Source organism: Vigna umbellata, chromosome 3 (assembly GCF_029865625.1).
Source record: "Vigna umbellata cultivar VRB3 chromosome 3, Vumbellata_1.0, whole genome shotgun sequence".
Lineage (NCBI taxonomy): Eukaryota > Viridiplantae > Streptophyta > Magnoliopsida > Fabales > Fabaceae > Vigna > Vigna umbellata.
Window position 1 is genome coordinate 25,238,301 of NC_142167.1, and position 25,400 is coordinate 25,263,700.

At 33.3% G+C, this 25,400-nt stretch overlaps 4 protein-coding genes across 4 annotated transcripts; 2 read left to right on the forward strand and 2 right to left on the reverse strand.

The window, feature by feature from the left end:
- The first annotated feature begins 2,186 nt into the window (after window positions 1-2,186).
- LOC124827502 (nodulin-26-like) lies at window positions 2,187-4,279 on the forward strand. The gene is made up of 5 exons (XM_047300608.2): window positions 2,187-2,322; window positions 2,492-2,716; window positions 2,842-3,039; window positions 3,708-3,769; window positions 3,853-4,279. The coding sequence occupies exons 1-5, from the start codon at window positions 2,206-2,208 to the stop codon at window positions 4,067-4,069; spliced, it is 819 nt and encodes a 272-aa protein (XP_047156564.2). The 5' UTR covers window positions 2,187-2,205; the 3' UTR covers window positions 4,070-4,279.
- Window positions 4,280-14,426: 10,147 nt separating this feature from the next.
- On the forward strand, window positions 14,427-16,753 carry LOC148202085 (nodulin-26-like). Its single transcript, XM_088109277.1, has 5 exons — window positions 14,427-14,689; window positions 14,868-15,092; window positions 15,461-15,658; window positions 15,979-16,040; window positions 16,249-16,753. The coding sequence occupies exons 1-5, from the start codon at window positions 14,579-14,581 to the stop codon at window positions 16,469-16,471; spliced, it is 819 nt and encodes a 272-aa protein (XP_087965403.1). The 5' UTR covers window positions 14,427-14,578; the 3' UTR covers window positions 16,472-16,753.
- A 2,110-nt stretch (window positions 16,754-18,863) lies between these two features.
- LOC148202086 (seipin-2-like) lies at window positions 18,864-21,591 on the reverse strand. Its single transcript, XM_088108564.1, has 2 exons — window positions 20,447-21,591; window positions 18,864-19,553 (listed from the first exon to the last, which is right to left on the reverse strand). The coding sequence occupies exons 1-2, from the start codon at window positions 21,524-21,526 to the stop codon at window positions 19,092-19,094; spliced, it is 1,542 nt and encodes a 513-aa protein (XP_087964690.1). The 5' UTR covers window positions 21,527-21,591; the 3' UTR covers window positions 18,864-19,091.
- Window positions 21,592-23,041: 1,450 nt separating this feature from the next.
- LOC124827731 (ankyrin repeat-containing protein ITN1-like) lies at window positions 23,042-25,352 on the reverse strand. Its single transcript, XM_047300879.2, has 3 exons — window positions 24,816-25,352; window positions 24,068-24,477; window positions 23,042-23,860 (listed from the first exon to the last, which is right to left on the reverse strand). Exons 1-3 carry the CDS (start codon window positions 25,309-25,311, stop codon window positions 23,042-23,044), a joined length of 1,725 nt encoding a protein of 574 aa, XP_047156835.1. The 5' UTR covers window positions 25,312-25,352.
- Window positions 25,353-25,400: the final 48 nt, after the last annotated feature.

Below are 25,400 nucleotides of genomic sequence, written 5' to 3' on the forward strand. Positions count from 1 at the left end.
ATTTATAACATCCATTTCATTGCTATTTTAAAACTAAAATAACTCTAATAAAAAGGGAGAAATCGTATAAACAAATAATAAAAAAGAGAGTATTAATGACATTAGTAGTTTTACAACATTTAAATTTAAAATATCTTTACCATTATAAATTAAATTTTTAATATAAGTGAGTAAGAAAATAGTTTTTTGGTACCATATATTATAATTATAAATATCCTCCTGATTATTAATATTTCATTAGAAGCAAAACTAAAATTAAAAAAAAATAGAGATAAAAGAAATATTAAACCTCGTGTTAAAAAACTCAACCAAAAAACGAAAAGCGAAAAGCGTAAATAGCCTTTCCGTCTTATTTAAGTGCGTCCACTCCCTCCGTTGCATCCAAAAGCAGAAAAAGGAATAAAAAATTGTGGAGTTAGTTGGTTCAGCCTTAAATGCATTTTCAGAGGCAAATTAACTAACCACTTCCCATGCTCTATAAGCCATTTTTGCTACATTCATTTAATATCAAACACCCATTTTTCCTGCAATTTCTATTCTCAACCACCCATCAAATTAAGAAGGAATAACAAATACTTTCATTTACGAATAAATTACATGCTTCATTCTACCCACTACTTTTCAATATTTATTCCTTATTTAATTAACTGTTTAGATTTAAAAAACAATATTTCTAAAGTTCCAGTCTTTGCTAATTATTTTAAAAATAACTACTTTTTCAACAATAATGTGAAGACACAATATTGGATAATTACGTATAATACAAACAATATTTTAAAAATCAATTTACTTTAAAACTGATTATTGAAAAGTAATTTAATTCTAAACCATTTTAGCTTGGTTTGGATAAGTTTAATTCAGCTGTTTAAATAACTAAATTTTGTACACCTCTAATTTTAAGTGAGAAATATTATGACTTTTAGTTTTGCATAGTAAGTAGGTCTCAATCTATACTCATCTTTACATTTACCAAGAGGTGGACAAAAATCTCTTATAAAACCGTGTTTTTTTTTTAAACTTATACATCAATTGATTTTAACCTTAAGAAAATATATTCATAATTCATTTTGTAATCTTAACTAAGCTAAGAATGATTAAATTAATCTTTGATGATTTCAATTCACATTTAACATTATTATAAAAAACAAGGGATGCTTTATATTAATAAATAATATTAAAATATCATATCGTTCATGCAATATCTATCTTTGATCATTGATGGAGACGATTCTTACTTGTGTTATACTTATCTCCTCGTTTCATATTTATAGGGAAAAAATCATATTATTAGAAAATAGAAAAAAAGAAATCAATAAATATTAATAAGAAACCTATCAATAAAAATATTATATAACTTTTTGTACCATATGAATTTGAACTTACAACCTCATTATACAGATAAAGATTTATAATTATTCAAATAAAATAAATAAACACTATTTACACTGATAAATATTTTTTTTTCTTGACTTAACACAGTTATGTTGTATTCTTACATTACAAGGTCATAGAAACCGTGCATAGGATCTAAAGGCTTTCACTTGTCTTCTCTCTCCTGAGATAAGTCCAAGGTAGGTACTTTTTGTCCTCTTTCTCTATACGTTTTTTTTTTTCCTTTTCATTTGGAATATCTGCACACACTAAATTCCTTTTTGGTTACTGCCGCAACTTCTTACCACATCTTCTTACATACAAATAAATATATTTAATTTAACATATTTAAAAAAGTGTATTATTTTCATCCATTATTCGATAAAAATCTATAATAAGTTTGCTAATAACATGTGATTTGATTACTTTACTCTATCAGTGCATTTAAATTAAACTCATTTTCAGCGTATATGAATTTGGTTTGCGATAATTCTCAGGGTAATTCCTTTCCATTTCAATCGGGTCAAGCCATTTTATACTTATTCCACAATAGCTAACATGAAAATGAAAAAAATTATAAGAGTTCGTATTACCAAAAAAGAAGAACTTATACTAAAAAAAAATAAGTTTTCATTAATAATATAAAACACTTTTACAAGCACGTCTAATTAGATACCTAAAAGGGAATGATCATTTTTAGTTGTTTGATAATATAAATTATTCCGTCTCTCGGCGGCAAACAACATTTTGGTTGCCTATAAATTGGAGTTGTTAGTTATGTACATGATAGTGTCTAATTCTGTTCCCGAGTAGTTTCCTTGCTCACTGTCTCCGATGGCTGATTATTCAGGAGGATCTGAAACACACGAGGTAGTTGTCAATGTAACCAAGGACACCCCAAAAACAGTGGAACGCTCCGACTCCTTTGTCTCTGTTCCTTTCTTGCAGAAGGTGCCTCCTAGTCTTGCTTTTGTACCCAACAAAGAATTATAATGCTGTTATTACAATTTGCAAGATGTATAATCTATATTTTGTTGTGAAATATTGAACAAGAAGAACTGAGATTGGACATGACAGTATCATGGTTTGGTAACTTTTGTTTGTTGATGGACACATGCAGTTGATAGCCGAGGTGGTGGGCACATATTTCTTGATATTCGCAGGATGTGGTTCGGTTGTGGTGAACAAGAACAACAACAACGTGGTAACACTTCCTGGGATAGCAATTGTTTGGGGGCTGGTTGTGACAGTGCTGGTTTACTCTGTTGGTCACATCTCTGGTGCCCATTTCAACCCTGCTGTCACCATTGCCTTTGCTTCCACCAAAAGGTTTCCCTTGACGCAGGTGACGCAGCCACAACCATTTTCTAGACTATAAACTTGGTGGTTTATTTGGAAATTGTACTATTTTTCTTCTTTGTTTGTCTTCAAAAAACTCTGAAAGTAAACTCCTAACTTGTTATTATACAGGTACCAGCTTATGTTGCAGCTCAACTGCTAGGAGGCACACTTGCAAGTGGAACTCTGAAGCTGTTGTTTATGGGAAAGCATGACCAGTTTTCAGGAACACTTCCAAGTGGAACTGATCTGCAAGCTTTTGTGTTTGAATTCATAATCACATTTCTCCTTATGTTTGTCATATCAGGGGTTGCCACTGATAACAGAGCGGTAACATCTCTCTCACCCTGCTATTTATGCTTGATACATGCTTTCTAATCAGATTTGAAAACCTTCTTTTACACACAATATTACTTTTCAACCATAGTAACTAAGCAAGATCATTAACTTTTGCCCAAGATTCAAGATATTTTCATGAGCCTGAATGTTTTGAACCTGAGACTTTCCCTCACAAACAGTACTAAAGAATGTTAACAACATGTTTGTAGCACAAAACATTAATTCGTTCTAGAGACAATATTAATTCACGGTCTTTTTACAATATTAATCCAATATGAGTGGTTTTTTAATTAAAAAAAGTTAGGTTAATGTTTTGGGTGGTGAAAATTGAATACTTCATTGGCTCGTTCGTTTTTTAGTCAAAAAGTGACCAACCCAATCCATTTTTCGCTATAATGTCAGGAAGAAATGGAGAGAGGCATGGCAACACTGAGGTTAATGGTTGACATTTCATGATGATGTTTCCTCATAAAAAATTAAACTATTTTTTTAGTAGTAAAGTAATGTAAAAAAGAAGAAGATCAGATCATTCTTACATTCTAAACAGTGGAATCAAAAGAGAAAATATACCATCTAAGTCGGCTCATGCACGAAATGTTCTTATGAAGATCATTTATTTGATGCTTTGGTTACGATGACTTGAATTTAAAATTATGCAGATTGGTGAGTTGGCTGGGATTGCAATTGGGTCTACAATACTGCTGAACGTGATCATTGGAGGGTAGTTAACGAATCCAAAGCCTAATAAAATGGAAAATATTGTTGTTGCAATAGTAAGTGATGAAAGTGTTTGATATTTGACAGGCCAGTGACAGGAGCATCAATGAACCCTGTGAGAAGCCTTGGACCTGCTTTTGTGCACTCAGAATACAGAGGAATATGGATATTCATTTTGGCACCAATTCTTGGAGCTGTGGCTGGAGCATGGGTCTACAATATCATTAGGTACACAGATAAGCCACTGCGTGAGATCACCAAGAGTGCCTCTTTTCTCAAAGGACGTACTGCTGGCACCAAATAGTTTAACCAAATGCAGATGTTCTAATCTTTTCATCACCTCTAATTCTGCCATGAGTCAATAACTTCCTGCATGTAATTTGTCCTTGTTGAAGTAATATTCCAAATAAGTACAAAAGATTTGCGTAAACCACTCAAACAAACTACACTGTTTTGTTTTATTTCCTTGTCCCAAAAGATCTTGCGTTTGATCTAAGAATTCATAGTTATTAATAGTAGAACAGAGTTTTGCCAAAAAAGTTACAGAATAAAGAGTCATTATTGTAGGTCTCTTCAATGCTATTAATTGCGGACGGTGAGGAATGGCACAAAGTTAAAATTTTACCTTATGAATATAAAAATAATTTCATGAGATCATTAATTAGCGGAAATGCTAAGAAAATTATAATAACTATACTTGGATAATTTTGTTAAATTTTTCTAATTGAACGTTAGTTGTTAGTTCATTTTCAAGTAAAACACAGAGAAAATGTAACCTATAAACACTGTTCGTTGAACTGTAAATTTGTATTTGTTGCAAGAAAATAAGTGGACTATAGTCATAATTGAATCATGTAACTTAAACTATTATCTTCCTAAGATAGAAAAAAAATTTCTATTAACTATTAATCATAATTATATATATTTTTAATTTAGTAGTAAATGCTCAATCCAGAAAATGCCTGTTACTTAACAAAATTCATTGTCAATGACCAATGTTTTTTATTGATTAAAATTACTTTCATATATGACCTTACTTGAATGAATTGTGCTAGTATAAAAGAATGACATAATTTTTAGCTCGATAATAGTTTACATAAGAGATAAATAATTAATAATTATAAGTTTTTTATGTGAATATTACTCTTTCCATAAAAAGATTGTTATTTGATAAAAATAATTGTTGATATTTAATAATCTTTATTACAAGAAAATAATACATTCGTAATGGTCCAAATTTCATAAATAACAGACTATAAAATTGTAATTTTCGATGTTAAAAATTTGTTCAGTAATCACAAAAATCCATTAATAAACGTATTCTTGATGATAAAAAGTTTGTCAGGAAAATACTTTTCAATCAATTTTATTAATAGATAACTTATTGGTATATTTTAAATAAATTCAATTTCTAACAAATTTACTACGAAATTATCAAACCTAAAATAGAAAATTTGAAGCTTTTTATTGACAAAATTTATTATAAATGGTTAAAGAATTTTATTTCAAATACGACAAATATTTTCATTAATATTTAAAATTTTAATTTATCGACATATTTTACTAAGTATTGTTGATGAATATCTTTATTCATAATTAAAATTTTAAAATCTAACTATAATTTTTTTTTATCAACAAATTTATTTTTTGTCCTAAATATAAATTTCTTGTAGTAATATTTTTTATGATAGAATTTAGACTAAAAAAAATTTGTTTGTAAAGTAAAACTTACAAACAAATATTTTTCATTAAAAATTTTCAACAATATTTCAAAAAGAAATCATGGTTAGTAATTATGAATATACATTTATTTATCGAAAATTACCACAAAAAATTCCAGCAAGATTACGGATGAACATTAACCCATTCGTTATGTTATGTTATGTGTATACTATTTCTGACAAAATTTTACTAGTAAGCGTCACATATATTTAAATGAAATGTTTCCATTAAGTGACAATATCAACAAAAGAAAATTTAAGCAAACATTTGCGCTGGTAATTTCGTTTGTTGTGAAGTGTTTCAATGCTTAAGTTTCATCCAATTACCTTTTAAATTATAAATTAAACAAAAAAGATTAACAACTAATCCTTGACATAAATTAATTAATCATAATTAACAACTAGAAATAAAGAGTTCAACATCTAGTTGACCTAAATCAATAAAATATTATTAACAACCATAAATTAAACAACTAAATTAATGTGTGGCATAAATTAATCAAGTATTATCAACCGTGATAATAAATTAGTGTGTGAATTAATTACTCTTTTGATCTCTATTTTGGTTTGAAAGTTTCAAATTGATTTTTATTTTTTAAAAAGTTTTAATTGCATTGTAATTTTTGAAAAAATGTCTTAATTAAGTTTGTTACTAACGACATTAACCACATGTCACATGTTAATCTATGATTTTTTAATTTTTTAATTTTTTGTAAATATTGTTTGTTATTGTGTATGAGGCTTTTGGTGTGATATGTGACACTCTTAGTGTCATTTGACAAGACAATGTTACATGCCAGTACCAATGTTAATATCAGTGTCAAGTGTTATTATCATGATTTTAATTTAGTCCGTGTCTTTTTTATTTAATTTAGTTTCAATTTTTTTTTCAAAATGGAGCAATATTATCTTTCTCTAAATTAAGACCAAATATTTGTATAAATGTTGTACTAATATTTTTTAATTAAAAATTATCTTTTAACATATATATCATTAACCCATGTTTATTACCATCAAGGCGAACAAGGCTTAGGTCTTGTTCTTTTGAGTGGATTTGAGGGGATTTGAAGATAAATTTTTTTGTCATTTATTTGAGTGAATTTGGAGGAAAATGAGAGTGAATTTGGAAATAAATTTTTTTAATTTGTCACGTCAATACAATTCTATACTAATTCTCACAAATTTTATTTCTAAATTCACTCTCATTTACCTTCAAATTCACTCAAATAAACGACAAAAAAATTTATCTTCAAATCCTCTCAAATCCCCTCAAATCCACTCCCTCAAATCCACTCAAAAGAACAGGACCTTAATATCGTCGAGGCCGAACAAAGTGAAGAGCAGTTGAGACTGAACAAGGCTAAGATTGTCAAGGCCTAACAAAGTTGAAAGCCAAACAAGGTTGAACAAAGTTGAAAGCTAGAGAGGCCAAACACAATCGAAAGCTAGAGAGATCGAACAAGGTCGAGAACCATCGAGAAAGTCCTTTTGCACTGCCATTAGCACGATCATCTCACGAGAGGGATTTCCAACTTCTATTGTGCTTGTCATCTTACTTCTCCTAAGCATCATGTACTTCACAGTTTATACCTTGATCTTATGGTGGGCACCATTGTTCTGATCCTGAGTCCGTTGAGTGACATCATTAAAGTCAATCACAGTATATCCAAGGTATATTTTACTTTGGAGTATAGAACTCTGTCATGGTTGATAGACGGAGGTCCGAGGAAGAAGTTGATTGTAGCGTCACAAACACGATTTATACCTCCTCGAAGCTTCCTCTGAAGAAGATCGCAGCGAAAATGAAACAAAGAAGCAGATGAGGCAGCGAAAGAACAACTTGTATCAGGAGCGACACGTTCATTCATCAACAAGATAGCACAATGGAAGAGGAACACACTAAGAACCCTAGGTTCAAAGTTCTATTTGGTAGAGTTTGAAGATTTGGTGGTAGGAGACAAGATAAACGATGGAAAAGAAGATCCAATGAGTAAAATAGGTTAATTGGAGGAAAACTGATAACAAACGATGAAAACCTTAGATTGATTCGAAGAATCGGTGGAACAGGGAGAAGGAAGTAACGCATCGGGGAAATCAGTGGAGGGAGAAATTTAACCGGTAGGGATGAAGATAATCAGTGGTTCAAACGACCAAAATGGGGAAAAACTGGGTGAGTAATGAAGAACCCTAGCAGAGGTCGAAAATAGGGTTTTAGCCTCTTGAGATATAGTGTTGCGAGAATGAGGATGTCTCGTGAAGGCAGTGGAACGAAATGCAGACGTAGTGCGAGGATGACGCAAATTCGGGAGAGCATGTGGTTGATGCGGGATGTGCCACAAACGGATTGGTGGAGAGGTGATTAGGTGGAGGAAAGAGAATCTGATGGGATTTGAAGGAAATGGAAAATGTGAAATGGAAGGTGATTAGAGGAAACCCTTTGGGATTCCTAGCCTTGACTTTCAAGGTGGAACTGATTTCTGGAGTTTACTCTACAGAAAAATCAATTCATTATTTTCAAAAGTGAATCACAAGATGTGTTGGCATGTCTATATATAGGACTAAAAGTCCTACCTACCTACCATATGCCTAACACATTTTACACCTATTTTATAAAAATAAAAGAAATGCTAAACTAAGATAATTGGGCTTGGGCCCCATCTATCAATGGTTTTGCCCTTAAATGGCGTCTCGAAGGGTGGAAGGAGTATTTGAATTATGCTTGACGTTGAATCTTAAGCAATATAGGACTATATAGTATGGTAGGTGTCAACACCCAATTTCGTCCGGGTGACTAAGTAATATGTCTTGTACTTTTTATTTTATTGTATGTATTTTCATCATTTTATTTTATTTTGTATTATTATTCTTAATTCTAATTTTATTTAATTTTGTTTTGTTTTATTTCATTTTATTTAATTTTAATTTTAATTTTATTTTTATTTTATTTTACATTTTATTATTTAGAGTTATTTCGTTTTATCCTTTGTTATGTTAGTTTCTTTTTACTGTTTAAGTTTTATTTTATATAAATGTTTTTAGTTAAACGTTAAGAAACAAAAATCTAAGAAAAAAAAAAGGAAAGAAAAGAGAAAAATATAATGGTCAACTAAGTCCTTTTAGGAATGGCAGACTTTTCTTTTCCCTATTCTCGGGCTACAGAAGCACAAGTTAAGCTTTCCTGCATAAGTTAAGCTTTCCTGCATTATGATGTTCACAGTCTGCAACCCAAATGTCCATACGCAAAGTTACAATCATACATACATAAGGGGAAGGATCTCTGATTTGCTTTGAGCAATTGACCCAACTAAAACATAAAAAGAGAAAAAAGACAAACAGAAAATTAAAAAAAGGATACGCCCCTGATGATAGAGGGAAGGATTTTTGGGAGGGGGAACTAGCTTCATGAGGATCCAGCTTTGGAGAGTCAAGAAAGGGGGGAGGCACCAACATCACATAGGGAGACAGATTTTCATTCACGAATCCACTATTCCCTCAACCTACACCATTAACCGCAAAAAACAAAATCCTCCAGATATCACCGTCAACGAGGAAAAGGAAAAAATTTGAATGCAAAGACAGAACATGGTCAGCCAGAAGGAAGAAGAATCCATCTGAGGCACGAGGATAACAAGGAGCAAACCAAGCCAAGCTTCAAGAGGTAAACATTGTCTCGCAAATCTACCATCATGTTTTAGTGAGTTTTGTTGCATTTGATCTCTCGCTTTTACTTGTTGTTGTGCACGTTACTTGCCATGTTGTGCATGATTGTTGTGTGAACCCATTCTCCATCATCCAATCTTCAATCATCACCCATCCCCTACTACAACTCTCACTCGCCTAAGCTCAAAGAGAATCAGAAAATCCCTCATACAATCCTGATTCCATTAATCTGCAAGATAAAAACAAAATCATCCCCAACTCCAGTATCATAAACACGGCCTTGTATCCCATTACCTGAGAGAAAAACAAGGAATCAATTATCACTCTCACACACTTTAATGCACCCTCTCTATAGTGAAACTGTGAAAATACCTCTTCTGTCTCTCTGCTTTGAAGTCAGCGAGCAAGGCGAGCCCTCCAATCCTCCATAGCCTCCAACGCTTCTGTTCATCTCCAACCATTAACAAGGTTAAATCATAACAAACCATAAGCACACCGTAACAACAGAATAAAAACCCTAAACCCCCAGACATTGTCTTGGCAAGCCTCTATTGTTGTATCCTCTGATAACTAAACAACGGGACCCTAAGAGGTGATGGCGTGACGGCTGGCTCGAGCAAGCAGTGGCGCAGTGGCTGGTTCGCAAAAGCAGTGGCGCGGAGACGGTCACCGGTGGCAGCGACGGCGAGGATGCAAAGCGGAAGGCGAGTGCATTCTCCTCTCGCGCGCGTAGAAGGGTAAGAAGAGAAAGGGAATCCGAGGCGTGGCCAGCGGCGGTCCTGGTGGCGCTTGGCGTTGCCGGCAATGTTTCGGTCCGGGTAGAGGGCCCCCCACTGTGGCCGTTTGGACGGAGGTTGGAAGGTGGTCGTTGATCGGCGGAGGTGAGTGCCTTTGGCTTCTCCTGCTCAGAGAGAAAGAGACCCTTGGTCTCAGTGGCGGTGAAATGGTGTGATGAGAAGAATGGGAGAAACCCCTGAGCTGAAGAATGGAAGGGCCTTGGGCCTGCTTTCTTTTTCGACCCAACTCCCTATAATAAACCAAAAACTATAAAACGAATTTCTTCCCTGCGCACCCCCCGTTTCTCACCCGCGCACCCTCTATCCATTCCTTGGTCTGGGCTAGTCCCATTCTGTTCCTAAAAATAAAAAAAATAAATAAAAAAGAATAAATTTCTTCCCCACACCCCATTATCCTCATTTTCGCACCCCTCCCCGTTTGGGCTTTGGTCCAGTTTGTTTTGTTTAAGCACCCCTGTTTCTTATTTAGCACCTCCACACTCTTATTTTCATTTTACTTTAATTTTATTTTATCCTTTTACTTTTTACTTTATTTTCATTAATTATTTACTTATCTTTTATTTTAGTTTTATATTTACTCTTATTTGTATTTTTATTTTTATTTTTATTTTTATTTTTTCCTTTTTATTTCTTATTTTTATTTTTATTTTTTATTATTATTATTATTTCTTTTTTCTCTCTCTTTTATTCCCATTTTAAATATTTATCTACTTTTTAAATGCATTTTTTTTATAAAAAAAAATAATAAAAATATTTTAAGGGTTTAAGCACACGTGTGACCGCTCGCGCCGTCCTTGTGCTAAAAACCTTTTCTTCTTTCTTATAAAAAAATTACAAAAAATATTTTAAGGGTTTAAGCACACGTGTGACCGCTCGCGTCGTCCTTGTGCTAAAAAACCTTTTCTTCTTCCTTATAAAAAATTACAAAAAATATTTTAAGGGTTTAAGCACACGTGTGACCGCTCGCGTCGTCCTTGTGCTAAAAACCTTTTCTTCTTCCTTATAAAAATTACAAAACTACGTTTAAAGGTTAAGGCACACGTGTGACCGCTCGCGTCGTCCTTGTGCTAGCGATCTTTTCTTCTTTCTTAAATAAAATTACAAAAAATACGTTTTGAAGGTTAAGCACACGTGTGACCTCTCGCGTCGTCCTTGTGCTAAAAACCTTTTCTTCTTTCTTAAATAAAATTACAAAAAATATTTTAAAGGTTAAGCACACGTGTGACCGCTCGCGTCGTCCTTGTGCTAGCGATCTTTTCTTCTTTCTTAAATCAAATTACAAAAAAATACGTTTTGAAGGTTAAGCACACGTGTGACCGCTCCCGTCGTCCTTGTGCTAAAAACCTTTTCTTCTTTCTTAAATAAAATTACAAAAAATATTTTAAAGGGTTAAGCACACGTGTGATCGCACGCATCGTCCTTGTGCTAAATACCTTTTCCGTTTATTTTATAAAAATATCAAAAAATATAAAATTTTCAAAAACTAAAAACATCAACAATTTCGAAGCAACAGACAATTTCTAGCCAGAACTACGTGATCCTTGATTCTCCATCAAAAGTGGAGATACGTAGGAGCAAGGCTAGACCTTGTCAGGTTCACTTCCCCAAAAATCCAAATTTATCCGTAATCATTTTCCAAACAAATTTTCTAAACAATTTCTCAAACAAGCTTTCCAATCTCCAAAAGAACTACGTAACCCTGATTTCTCATTCTGAATGAGAATACGTAGGAGCAAGGTCAATCCTTGTCGGGCCCAAAAAACTAAAAAATATATTTTGTTTATTTAGAGTTTTATTTTAGGGGATAGTTAAACATATTGAAAACCACATCATATTCGCGTATTTAGTTAAAGGTACTGCCTTAGGGCAGACGTTGTAGGGTGCTAATACCTTCCCTACGCGTAACCGACTCCCGAACCAAGAATCTCATTTTCGCAGATCATGCTTTATCATTTTATGGTTTTTCCGTAGTTTTCCAGAATAAACTATGGTGGCGACTCCAAATCTCTTTTCGAAACCCGTTTCTTTTTGGATCGTCGTCCCGTCGCGATTCCGGTTGCGACAGTAGGAACATAAGCCCCTAGTGGAGTTCTAATGGGGAATGATTGATCATCCCAAGTGGAGGGCTTAAGGGACAAAATATTCCATTATCGATCCCAAGATGGGTGCCATTGTTTTTACAGAGTCCACCAGCACACCCTGTGTAGACTCTTCAAACTCCTTATTACAAAGACTCCTTACTCTTTAAATGATATGTTCTAAGTTCGCATTTCTTCAAGACTAAGAAGGGTGTGCCCGCAAAAGATACTCTAATACCTAAGTTAGTTGGGTGCATAAGATAATAGTTAATGATGTAAATATGAACGTAAATTATTTACCACAATTGTTGTACTATTTATAGGGTAATTATGATGTTTGTGGGTTTACCTGTATAGGTCTAGGTGGACCTATATAGGCCTAGGTGAACCTATATAGGTGGCCAATTCACCTAATGAGCCAATTGTTTGATCTAGATTATGCTAAGTTAGAAAATAATAAGTTATTAGCATTGGTAATTTGAAAGGTAGTAGGGCGGGCTAACATGTGGTAGGGTAGAAATAGTCACATAGGCAGATTTGTGGTCGAGTAGAAATAATTAGTTGTTCCTATAAATGCCAGGTTGTGACCAAGTAAAAGCAAAAATTGACTGGCTTGTGGCCAGATAAAAGCATTCAGACAGGTCAACTTGTGGCCGGATAGAGACATTCAAACAGGTCGGGTTATGGCTGGGTAAAGTCATTCAAATAAACTGACTTGTGGTTGGGTAAAGTCATTCAAACTAACTAGTTTGGGGTTGGGTAGTTCATCATTAACCCTAATGGACGACACATAACTCTCGTAAACAACACATAATCTTAAAAGGTAGTACTTAGTTTTGGTAGACAATATCTAATTCTAATAATTGACACCTGATAGACAATAAGTAAGCAGTACTTGACTTTGATACTTGAAACCCGATAAATGAAAAATAAGTAGTATTTGAGTTTGACACTCAATACTCAATAGGTGACAGATAAATAGTGTTTGAGTTTGGTACTCTACACCTAGTAGATAACAAATAATTGAGTTTGATACTCAATAACTTAAATGTATTATGACCTAATTTGTCTAAAAACGTTATTAATATTGATAAGATTGAAGACAAATCACAACAACTAATTATATTCAAAATATATAAAAAAACAAGTTTGCACAAGTTGATTGGTTATTATCAAAAATAGTATTTTTTTAAAACTTTACTTGAATTGTGATAAAGATTATTTTTTATCATAATCAATTATTTTAAGAATTTCTTTTAAAAACCTTGACTTAGTTTTATATAATCAAGTATATCCTAAACCCAATAAGTTAATTTGTGCAGAAGATTGTTCCTCTCTTAAGATCATTGTAGGAAACAATTCAACGTTATAAAAGAAGAAACGTGATCATATGTAATGATGATCATAAAAAAATTACATATACCTTTATCTTTTAACTTTATCTTTTGCTAACACAACTTCTGTCTATCATTTCGAAAATTCCGAAACATCCACCCAAACTTCAAAAATCAAATTCTATACCAAGAACATTTTGTCTTCAACACAACACAAACAAAATGTGGTCAAGAATAATTTACTTTGACACACTCAAATTAAATTGGTCTCGTGAAGTCTTTATCTACCGTTGGTCCTCTTTACTATATAATCTGAGACGGCAAACGGTAGTAATAAAATTGTTCTCTTTAAATAATAAAAAGCTAAAAAAATATATTTGCAAAGATATTGAAATCTTTACTTATTTAAAATTTATCTAAAATAAAAGTTAAGTTTTAATATAATTAAACAGATTAGACTTAATAATTGTTTCTGTCTAACGCTACCTATAGGTTATAAGTACAAATTAATTACTTTTAGAGAAGAACAATTTATTCTAATTGGTTTTCTACTTCGTTTTACAGTGTCACTAGTGAAAAAATAAATATTGAATTTGCCAATGAGAAGAAGCCGAGTGAAACTTTGACATATATACTCCGCGTAAATAGTTGAATCTTCTAGCCCATTTTTAATTCTTTTAATCAAATAATTGAATCTACTGTGCTTAAATAATTTGGTAGACATCAATCTTCGAAATCTTCGCGTTCACATATTAAAAATATAGCCGCGATCAATATAGAAAATTGTTCCAATATCAGGCTTAAAAATATTTGTGATTTATTTAATTCTTTATTTCCTCATTTGTTTAATGTAAAATTCTAATAATTTGGTTTCTTAGGTGAGAAAATGGTAGACCTAATTTAACATTAATTAAGAGGATGCGTTTTAGTTAAATTCATTTATAATTCTTAATTACGCATCAATTTTTTATTTTGACTAAGAAAGAAAGAACAAAAAGAAAAGGAAACAAAATAAGTCAAAAACAAAGAAGAAAAGGAAACAAATAGTATTACTATTTATTGGGTAAGCTCTTTCAGATAAATAGTATTACTATGCATCATGTTCATCACCATAGCCGCGTCATCTGATAAATAAATAGAGATCACATTCCATTTTCTCCTATCTTCATATTCACTGTACGAAGCATTTCATTATCTGGTGTTTCCTCATTTTTCTTTCTGCAATGGACGAGGATTCAACAACAAACCACGAGGTGGTATTAGATGTAAACAAGGATGTCTCTAGAACAACTGAAGACTCACGCTCCTGTCTCAATGTTTCTTTCTTGCAAAAGGTGTGTCCTAATTTCTTTTCGTTGCCTGAATCCGCAGAAAGAGGATAAAATTAGTTTTTTTATTTTGTATACACTGCATATCTTTTAATCAACATAATCTTAATCTATTGACCATGTTGAACTAAAAGCATTGAGATTGGAAATGCCAACATGGTGTTTGTTTCTTTGATGGATACAGTTGGTGGCTGAGGTGGTGGGCACGTATTTCTTGATATTCGCAGGGTGTGCTGCAGTGGTTGTAAACAAGAACAACGACAACGTGGTAACACTTCCTGGGATATCAATTGTTTGGGGACTAGTCGTGATGGTGCTGGTTTACTCGGTTGGCCACATCTCTGGTGCCCATTTCAATCCTGCTGTCACCATTGCCTTTGCCTCAACCAAAAGGTTTCCCTGGAAGCAGGTGAACCAAACACATTATTTTCTCTTCTTCATTCACGATTAGTTAAAGTAGGTGGGAAAATATAGGTCAAACGATAGTATCATTGGAAATTGTATTGTAAGAGAAATTTGGTTATTTTATACAATATTTCAATGCAACTTAAATTTTAAAAGAGAGATAAGACGACAAGTAAAAGAAAAATTGTTGATGTGTCATACGGAATTATTGAGAAAACTATGTGTTGTATAAACATAACATCTCACCTTAAAATACATATTTGCCTTCACCAGTTTATATATAATTGATAAACAAAAACGCGTTAATTACTTGTCTCGATTCGTCTTAAAATGATTGGCATGGTTATACTTATGTTTGATTGAACATTGTAGGTACCAGTTTATGTAGTAGCACAGGTTGTTGGATCCACACTTGCAAGTGGGACTCTCAGACTAATATTCAGTGGCAATGAGAACCAGTTTTCAGGAACACTTCCATCTGGGACTCACGCCCAAGCTTTTGCGGTTGAATTCATTATCACGTTTTTCCTTATGTTTGTCATATCTGGGGTGGCCACCGATAACAGAGCGGTGAAGTTTTATTCCCTCCTTAATTTTTGTTTTGCTTCTTGTTTGGTTATACATTATAGTTAGCTCTCGATAACAGCAACAAAAACATTTTTATTAACAAGTTTGCAGTCAATTACGGTTGGCTAATCACCTCCATTAAAAAATGGACTTGTTGTCTGAATATATTTGTTGCGTTTTGAATCATTTGGAAGAAGCTACAAGTTTGCATCATAAGATACGTCTTATACTAAACAAGAATCCAGATTTGAATATTTGTCTCTCTTGGACCGTGTGACACGGTGGCCTTTATTTATTCATTTTATTTGTTTCCAATCTTGCAGATCGGTGAGTTGGCTGGGATTGCCGTTGGGGCCACTGTGCTGTTGAATGTGTTGTTTGCAGGGTATTATTGCATATCTTATCCAAAGCTAATTGAATATTACTATGCACACACATTAAAAAAAATGCTTTATTCAGCCAAATATGTTACACCTTTCGGAAGCAAAGTAAAGGTCAAAGTATGATCTCGTGCATTAGCGTGATATCATAATGAAAATGATGTTATTATGTAATTACTGATAACATGATTTGATGATTTTGTTATGTGACAGACCAATCACAGGAGCATCAATGAACCCAGCAAGAAGCTTAGGCCCTGCATTAGTGCACAACGAATTCAAAGGAATATGGATATATTTAGTGTCTCCAACATCTGGGGCTGTGGTTGGTGCATGGGTTTATAACAGTATTCGTTACACAGATAAGCCACTGCGTGAGATCACCCAAAGTGCCTCTTTCCTCAAAGGAAAAGGGCATAGTGGTGGCTCTAGATGATTTTCAGGTGTGGTTTAAAGGAGTAACTTTTGCAGATTTAGTTCTCACCAATTTTAATTATCTTCAAGATCATGTATCAGAACCATGTAAAGGGAGGAGATACTTGTATACCTTTTTCTCTGTTCTTCGTTTTACAGTGTCAATGTAATGTAACAATTCATCAAGTTTAGGTTATTATTATGAATATACTGAACTTTCTTACTAGATCAATCTTAATGGGTTTACGTCTATGTTGTTGTAAAACTCATATAAAGAAATTAAAAGTTTGCCTTTTGTTTTTCATTTTATGAACTCTCTGTTGCTAGATTTTATGACTTGCTTGGGATTCCTATGATATATGTTTATCTAGTTATATACTATGAACCTTATTTAATAATATATTATTTTTTTATAAATATAATAAAATATGTATATATAAATATTTTCTAAACCAATTTCAAGACAATATATATTACAAAATGATAAAATTACCATTATTTGAATTTTGTTTTCAAATTTGAATATAGTAAATGATAAAAAATCAATTTAGTACCAAAAGTATTGATATATTTTATTTTTAGCACAATAAAAAAAATCCAGTCTTATTACAATACAAGAGTTAAAAGTTTTCTAAACATAATTACAGTTTCTTTTTCTTTTTAAAAACACATAAAAATTACTACAAATCAACAACATTTTAAATTGTTTTAACCATTCATAGAATTTAAATAAAATTGACAAAATTAAAATTTATATATTAAGACTATCATTTTTCTTTACACGTATGAATATTATGCTAAACTAATGCTTTCTTTATCAACAGTAAAATTAAATATGAAACTAGGACCAGTTACTTAATTTTTTTTCTTTAATATTTTTTACTATATTATAGTGAAATTTTATAGATTAAATATGTTTTTTATTCTTTGACTTACAGTGAAAATTGGAATTAGTTTCTCTTTGAAACTTTCATCTAATTTGATCTTTCAAGTTTATAAATTTGTGGATTTAGTCCTTTCAGCCAAATTGTGTTAGGTTTATTTGATGTTTCAATTGCACTTCATGATGGAATTTGAATAAAATTTAGTTAAATAAAAAACATGTCTGAAACATCAAATAATTTTTTTAAAATTTAGATAAAAAAATTAAATTCATGCATTTCTAAAAATGCATTTCTAAAAATGAATGACTAAATTGATCCAAAATTTTAAAAATAGACTAATTTTAGCTTTCATAAAAAGTTAAAAGATAAAAAATATATTTAACTAAAATTTTATTAGTAGTCAATTTGAGTTTTGTCTATAATAATATAGCTTGATGTGTTAATGATAACCAATGTGTTAATTTGGGTTTTATCTATAATAATAAATCTAACTCAGTACATATTTATAGAATTTGATATATGTTATTACACTACATGTCATTAAAAACCACTAGGTTCCTCCTTCTGCTAGATGCGTTCCAAGTCAAAGAACATCACAGGTTCTGGTGTTGGGTGCTCCAAGAGAAGAAGTTGAAGTCTTTTTGAGATATATTTATATATAAATACTTAATATCCTCCCAACTCTTTTATATCTTATCTTTTGAAAAACTTTCATGTATGTTTTGGATTTGGATACTTTACATCTTACATTTTGGGAGATTTTAAGGACTTTGTATACGTGTCCTTACGTCACTTGATATCATAAATGTTCATTTATATATTAATAGTTTCTTTACACTAATATAAGATGTTACAACTTATACGAAAAATACTTTTATTGTATAATTTTTTTTTCTCACAGATAAATTTATTATTATTTTTTATCTTAAAGATTTTTATTATAAAATTGTTAAAAATTTCAAAACATTTAATAAGTATTATTAATGTTTAAGCTTAAAGTTTTTATTATGTATTTTAGTGTTAAAAGGCATAACATTTATTCATTATCACTGTTAACTTATTTTATAAATTAATTCATCTAACACTAATTCATCTAACATTAAATTAAATTATTAATATACTTTAGATCCATTAACTAAATTTTTTAATTTTTGTTAGTTATAAAAATAAAAAAAAAATTCCCTTTTTCTCATTTTTAAGGGTCAAGTCAGTGCACCCTAAAAAGGATGAAGCATGATTTTTATAACCCATGAGTTAACTATGCAATCCACTCTTCTAACCTGTTTTTAACGAATTGGAGACAAGGGCAAAACGAACCAATACATAGTTGAAAAACTATCCCTGCTTTTGTACCCATTTCACACAAACCACAAAAAAGCATATTCTTTGATTGGAGAAACGGTTAACTTAGTTTAATATCTGACAACCAACAATTATTCTATGATCAAATATTATTTTCAGTTTTGCTATACATTTTGTCTGATTTTCTTTTCAAATAAAGTTAAGTATTCTTGATAAGCTATAAAAAGATAATGACAATGGGTAAAATTCATATGGACAAAGATATGGCAAAGTAACATTACAAGTAAACATGTACAGGTTAGGACAAAAGAATTGAAGTTAGGATGCCTCACTAAACAAGATATACATGTCATGAAAAGCTAGGTAATATTATTGGAGAAAAAGAAAAATCTTCTGTTGTGGTCACGATGCCTTTGGAAGAAACTAGTTTCCACAACTTGATGCCTGAAGATTACTTTAATTACCAGTAACAGGAGCAGAACCACTACCTTGCCTGGTTCTTGGAATAATTATAGGCAAGCAACACACCAAAACAAATAGTAACTCCATCATGAAAGCCATCATTGCGATCCATACAAATATGCCCATCTTCCAACGCCATAAGATTCTCTTGATTAAGGGAAGTTCTGATTCAATAATAACTGATGAATCATATATTTGAGGAATGCCAGCACCAGGTGGATATTCTGCTCGGTGCTCTAGTGTTACTTTTAAGCATGAAGTAGGTACATTTCCTTCAACGAAACCTCTCAGCTTGACATTCAGTGTCTGGGTTTCTGATATAAAACCAGTGACAAGTGGTACAATCTTGAGGAATGTCATCATTAGCCGGATAGGCTCGCTTATGAATTTTAACATGCAAGGTTGGGTCGCAGTCCAAATTGTTTTGCCATCAAAGGACAAGAAGTCTACCTTGATCTACAAAATAGACAATTCAAAGAAGAATTCGTAAGCAACTGGAACCTATGAAGTATGAATGAACTGCAATTATCATCAATCACCATCACAGTTCAGATTTTTAACCAGAACAATACAAGAAAAAGGAAATGGCAATGTTAAACAAAACGAAATTATTAAAGAAATCATGATCACGCAATCAAAGAAAACTGATTCCTTCTTTGCCTAATTAATGCAAGTAACTGCTATTTTACAGCATAAACACCACAATGATAGGAAATATAGTACGTAGAAAGACAAAAAGAATCACTTGAGTTATAAGTATTAGCTTTTATGTAAAGGGCAGTGAAGTGTCGTCATCTCTAACACAAGTACATGACATTCACGTGAATACCACACTTGGCATATATCGCAGAAGAGGATTGTGCTGATAATTCTCTACCCTGTTGTCACCCATTAAAATTTAACAATGAGGGCACCAGGGATTGGACTCTCTAAGCCAGTTCAACTCCTACCAAGCAAGTTGAATGGCTGAAAAATCTTTTGATGACCAAGAGCAGCACCGATCTACACAGCCACAGTACAAGCTATTGAACTTGTTCAAAGAAACTAATTCATAAAGCACTAGCACCCGGTTGGAATAATTTATTCTGTCCAAACTCCAATCCATATACTCGTATAAAGCCAAAAATAAATAAATAAATAAATAAATAAATAATCTAGAATTAAAGCAAGCACCCAATTGCCACTCAAATGCTACAGAACTATCTTCAAAAGTATAAACACTATAACCACAACCATCAAAGATCCCCATACTAACACTACACGTTTATACTAGAACAAGTAAAACATCATGCAAGAAGTTCATGTAATTCTCTGGATTAATTAAAATGAATCAGATAAGTGATAAGTACCTGAAAGATGCCAAGGTTTGTGTTGTATTCTGACTCTGGCACCACTAATGAAACAGCGACCTGCACCTTCTGATTAGCAGGTATAACCCTTCTACCCATCCGACTTACAACAGCAACGTTCGTTCCAGAATCATGCCCGCTCCTAACATTATCACAAGACATCACAGGCACCAAAGCAAAAGGACTCTGCTTGGTGTAATCAAAGTTAAAACCCTGACTCATCTGAAAAGGCTTCTCAACCAAACTCTTCACGAAAAACCCACTCACCACTAGAGAACAAACGAAAAGAGCAAACAAAATGCAACAAACATAGACCGACCACAACAATCCCCATCCACACCTAAATGCAACATTCCACAAAGACTTGTGCTCTTTTAACCAGTCCTGAGCTGAAGAACCAATGCACCCACAAACACCACACAACACTCTACCCAAAATATCCACCAACAATCCTTTCCCCTTTCTAATTGCTCCAAAAGGGTCCATAAAAAACATGAAAGCGTGTACCGTAAGCCACACTGGGCATTTCACTAACACAAAAAAAGCATTGATTTGAAACACAATTGCTCTAATAACCAACCCAGTTATATAATCGAGCAAGTTAATAGGGGAATTACCGAATACCACGGCCGAGTCCGCGAAATCGGTGGTTCTGTCGTCATTCTCGGCGGTGGTTAACGTCGATTCCTCATTCCCCTCTTCGCTGGCAACGCTTGGAGATGGAGAGGAACGAAGTTTCTTTTGATTCGAATCGCATCTCTCGGGGGAATCCTCGTTTTCTTTCGGAGTTTCGAGGTTTCGATCGCTCCGAAGGTTTTCTCCGGGAACGGTGGACGAACTGTCGTCGGAACAGGTCTTCTTGGGCTCCCTAGCCGGAGAATGACGTCGGGTCGAACGACGGCGGACTGTGGTCGCCGGAGTTGGGGAGAGTGGGTTGAGGTCGGAAAGAATGGAAGCCTCAGCGGAAGATTCCGGCGAAGTATCAGCGGTAGCGGGGCAATGGTTGAAGGGGCAGTGCGGTAGAGCGTCGAGGAAAACGTCGTCGTTTTGGTTGTTTGGGCCTTGAAACGATGAGTCCATTGAAGATGAAATGATGGAATATTGAACTTGAGAGGCTGGGTCATTTTGAAGCCACCAAATTCAGAATTTGCTCTCTGAAAAAGGAAAGCATATTTCTAAGAAAACAACAAAAATATTATATTGCAAAACAAACACAAAAAGCTAGTGGTTTTCTTTTTAAAAAAAAAATTACACGTTTTTTGCCACCAATTTTTCTAGGATAAACTTATAAACATTTCCTCTAAAAATAAAAAGAAGTGTACTTACACTTTAAATCTCTTTTGATTTCTCATGTTTGAGTAGTTAATTTATAACACAACTCACACGTTCTCAGGAGAAAGCAGCATATACTTATTAATATTCAATATGAAAATAAAATACAGTATTTTCATGATGATTAACATTTTTTTTGTAATTTACTTTTTGATATTCTATTTTGCATTTTCATTGAATGACGCTTTATATTTCAATAATTTAGGTGAATGAATTACTAACTTTAATATTTTTCTCTCTTTTATGATGATTGTTTGTTTTCCATATTTTTATAATGTTATAGGATGTATAACGTTATTTTTTTATATTTGAAAAAATATTAAAATGTTTAAGACCTTAGTAAGTTTTCAGGATATATAAATATAGTTACTATTCCATATCACGGATGCACTTTAAATATTAATATTTTCCATATCGTAAGTAAGTTCATTCATAATTTTTGTTACCAACAAATTTTTGTAACATTCATTTTTCAAATATATTGATATGAAAATAAGTTCATATGAGAGTCACACAAATCAAACACATTCTTATTTTTTTTAGCCTTTATGTAAAATAAAATCCTTTATATTTTATAGCAAGGAAATGTATATTTATTAATCTTTTCATTTCATGACACGAGAATGATCAATAACATAGATAGTTCGTTTGGGACAGTCAATTGTTATGGATGAAAACAATGAGTGTCTTGTGAAAATTTGCCAAAGATTAAAAGGCAGATAAATTGGATAAGAAATATAATTAATCTAATATGTACTTGTTTTATTTGAGGTTTTCAAAATCAATTTATAGTATTGAAAAGTGTACTTTATATATAAAAAGAACTAAAGAAATGGATAGAAAATGGTAATTTGTTTCAAAATGAAGAGACTGAACCTTCATTTCAGCCAACAAATTTTTGAAATAATGTTATTTTTTAAAATAATATTTAGCTATTTAATTAATATGAAAGTTTATATTTATTTGTTGACATTATTTAAAATTATTATTGCTTTTCATTATAATATTCATGTTTAATAACTATTTAATAAAAACAAGAGAAAGTAGTGGTGAATATATTAGAACCTTATTGAAGACAGTAAGGTAATGGAATGGAATAGATTTGCCAACAAAAAGCATTACATGTTTATTTTCTGATCTACAATCGTTTTTCTAATCTAGCCCTATTAGAATTCTCCAGAAGAACTGCTTTGAAATTCTTAAAATGGACTAAGTTAAGAATTAAGAGAGTAAAGCATATATAGAAGAACATGAACCTTCTCTTCAAATGGCATAAATTTGTGCTGCTTCTACTTCAGTTTCTGAGCCGGAGTTTGATCTACTCATGAATGTGTTCTTCTTCCTGCCTATTTGATAACGTTTACTCTTGAGCACATAGTACGTCATAGCACCAAGAACACCAACCATTGTAACTCCCCCAACAACAGTGACAAGTATTGCAGCCCACTTGTGATGCCTACCAAGTACTATATAAGACGCTGATATGAATGCAACAGTGGTGCATATAGATGCTAGCCACATCATCTTATTGATCACCTTCACGACCCTCATCTCAGACTTTGTTCTCCCTCTCACAAGGGTGATCTGAACTACCACAACAGCCAGTGACGTGAAAAGCGCAACGGAATTGCACAAAAAGAAGACTTCAAAAGGTATTGTGCCTTCCATCACTGCCGCCCCAGTATCAAAATCTCCACCGGGAACACTGAAAATGGCAGCAAATGCAAGCGCCGCAAAGAGAACTGCAACCACCGTTACTGTGTTGGTGGCATTGTTGATACCTGCTCTTTGCAACTTCCGTAGCTCCATGGCGATTCCGTTAACGTTCATGTTGGTTTTGCGAGTTTGTTTGAGCTGTGAGCGAACGTCATTTCTAATTTGCGTCACGGTGTTCCTGATGGGCTCATCCCTTGGCTGGTTCAGATTGTTCGCATTGAGTGCCCCGTTAAGAACTAGGGAACCTCTTATGTCTAATATTTCTTCTGATGGTGGAAGGGATTGAGCAATATCAAGAGCTGTTTTGTGGTCCCTTGTTAAGGCATTCACGTTCGTGTCTGGAAGAAGCAATAGCTCATTCACTATCTGCGTTAAACTATGACATATCATAGGAGTTTATTCTCTCTGCATTATCATTCTAACAATTTTTACATCATCACATAATCAAAGATCATAATTAATAAACATATCATGAACGTAAATAATATTTTCAACTGATATATAAAGTTATATTCAAACATGTTTTAAGAATAATAACAATATCTTGTCGAGTTATTCAGGCATTGTACAAACCTCTACCCTCTTTTTCCTTGTGGCTATGTGCAATGCAGTATTGCCAAACTTATCTGGCAGCATGACAATTGCTGCATCAGCTCGAAGAATGCTCTTCACTGCTTCACAACTCACACCCTTCACAGCCATGTGCAGTGCAGTTTGGCCTTTCTTATCAGTTCTTCTAGCAAGTTGTTTATCCTTCGCGAGCAACAAATTTACAACATCAACATGTCCCTGGCGGGCAGACAAATGAAGTGCATTCTTTCCGTTTGATCTCGATAATTCTATTTGATTAGGGTCACGTGACAGCAAAAGTTCAACAACACTCGTATGCCCCCCAGTGGCTGCAGATATAAGAGGGGTTGCATTTGATCGGGTAACTGTCTTCATAAGCCCCGGATCATATTCTAGTAGCAGCTTAACAATAGCTGCAAAAATGGAATTAGTTCTCATTAGCTATTGAAGGTTTGGTAGATATAGCCTACCTAATGAGAAAAAAATTGTATTTTCTCAGTGTTTTTAGTCCTAATCATCAACAAAGATTAGCACCAACTAAAAACATTTGTTACACAAATTTCAAGGTAAAAACACAAATTCCAACCTAAAATTTGCAGTCATGTTTTGTCCTAAAAGAGCATACTCTTCTAGCTGTTAGTTATTTCTGGTCACATGGTAAAAATATTACTTTTTTCAGAGGCAGGGAAGAAGATAGAAAATTAACAATAGAGGTGAATATTTGATTAGGTTGAGGTTGTTAATTACATACATAAGTGACCACGGCTAGCAGCAATGTGAAAGGCATCAAACCCTAGATCATTCTTCGACGAAATCCCTTCGTTAGAAGAATATAACAGAATATCTCGGACCACATCAAGGTGTCCTTTATCAGCGGCAATGAACAACGCCGTCTCTCCCAATTCATTCACATCATTCACAATGGCAGACCTTATGGCCGCAACCTCCGCATCGAAATCGCAGCTGCTCTGAGTCCTTACCATCTGGGCATCGATCACGTCTATAATCTCCCTCACGGCCGCCGAGTCGCCTCGCCGTGCCGCCAGGTGGAGCTCGGTGTCGTTGTGGCGCCCCGTCACCTGCCTGACGTACCTCTTCTGGCCAGCGACGGGCTTGGAGGACGAAAGGGACTTGCTGGAGTTGGAAACCAGAAGAGCGTTCCCGGAAGATGAGAGGACCAAAGTGGCTTTCTTCGGAGTGTTGGGTTCGTGTTGATTAACATTATCTTCAACCTTCGTTCTATCCATGAATAATAAACAGTGATGAAATGAATCGAAGGAGCTATGTCATTCACAATCATGTGTTCCTTTCATCATGAGTCAGTGGCGACACAAGA

What these genes read in the sequence shown, in the direction of transcription:
- LOC124827502 (XM_047300608.2), top strand. Translation starts at nt 2,206, where the DNA reads ATGGCTGATTATTCAGGAGGATCTGAAACACACGAGGTAGTTGTCAAT. An exon ending in CTGTTCCTTTCTTGCAGAAG is followed by an intron (nt 2,323 to 2,491) that starts GTGCCTCCTAGT and finishes GGACACATGCAG; the next exon opens with TTGATAGCCGAGGTGGTGGG. An exon ending in TTGCCACTGATAACAGAGCG is followed by an intron (nt 3,040 to 3,707) that starts GTAACATCTCTC and finishes AAAATTATGCAG; the next exon opens with ATTGGTGAGTTGGCTGGGAT.
- LOC148202085 (XM_088109277.1), top strand. Translation starts at nt 14,579, where the DNA reads ATGGACGAGGATTCAACAACAAACCACGAGGTGGTATTAGATGTAAAC. An exon ending in ATGTTTCTTTCTTGCAAAAG is followed by an intron (nt 14,690 to 14,867) that starts GTGTGTCCTAAT and finishes TGATGGATACAG; the next exon opens with TTGGTGGCTGAGGTGGTGGG. An exon ending in TGGCCACCGATAACAGAGCG is followed by an intron (nt 15,659 to 15,978) that starts GTGAAGTTTTAT and finishes CCAATCTTGCAG; the next exon opens with ATCGGTGAGTTGGCTGGGAT.
- LOC148202086 (XM_088108564.1), bottom strand. Translation starts at nt 21,526, where the DNA reads ATGGACTCATCGTTTCAAGGCCCAAACAACCAAAACGACGACGTTTTC. An exon ending in CAAACCTTGGCATCTTTCAG is followed by an intron (nt 19,554 to 20,446) that starts GTACTTATCACT and finishes TCTATTTTGTAG; the next exon opens with ATCAAGGTAGACTTCTTGTC.
- LOC124827731 (XM_047300879.2), bottom strand. Translation starts at nt 25,311, where the DNA reads ATGGATAGAACGAAGGTTGAAGATAATGTTAATCAACACGAACCCAAC. An exon ending in TGCTAGCCGTGGTCACTTAT is followed by an intron (nt 24,478 to 24,815) that starts GTATGTAATTAA and finishes CCATTTTTGCAG; the next exon opens with CTATTGTTAAGCTGCTACTA. An exon ending in CAAGGAAAAAGAGGGTAGAG is followed by an intron (nt 23,861 to 24,067) that starts GTTTGTACAATG and finishes AGTTTAACGCAG; the next exon opens with ATAGTGAATGAGCTATTGCT.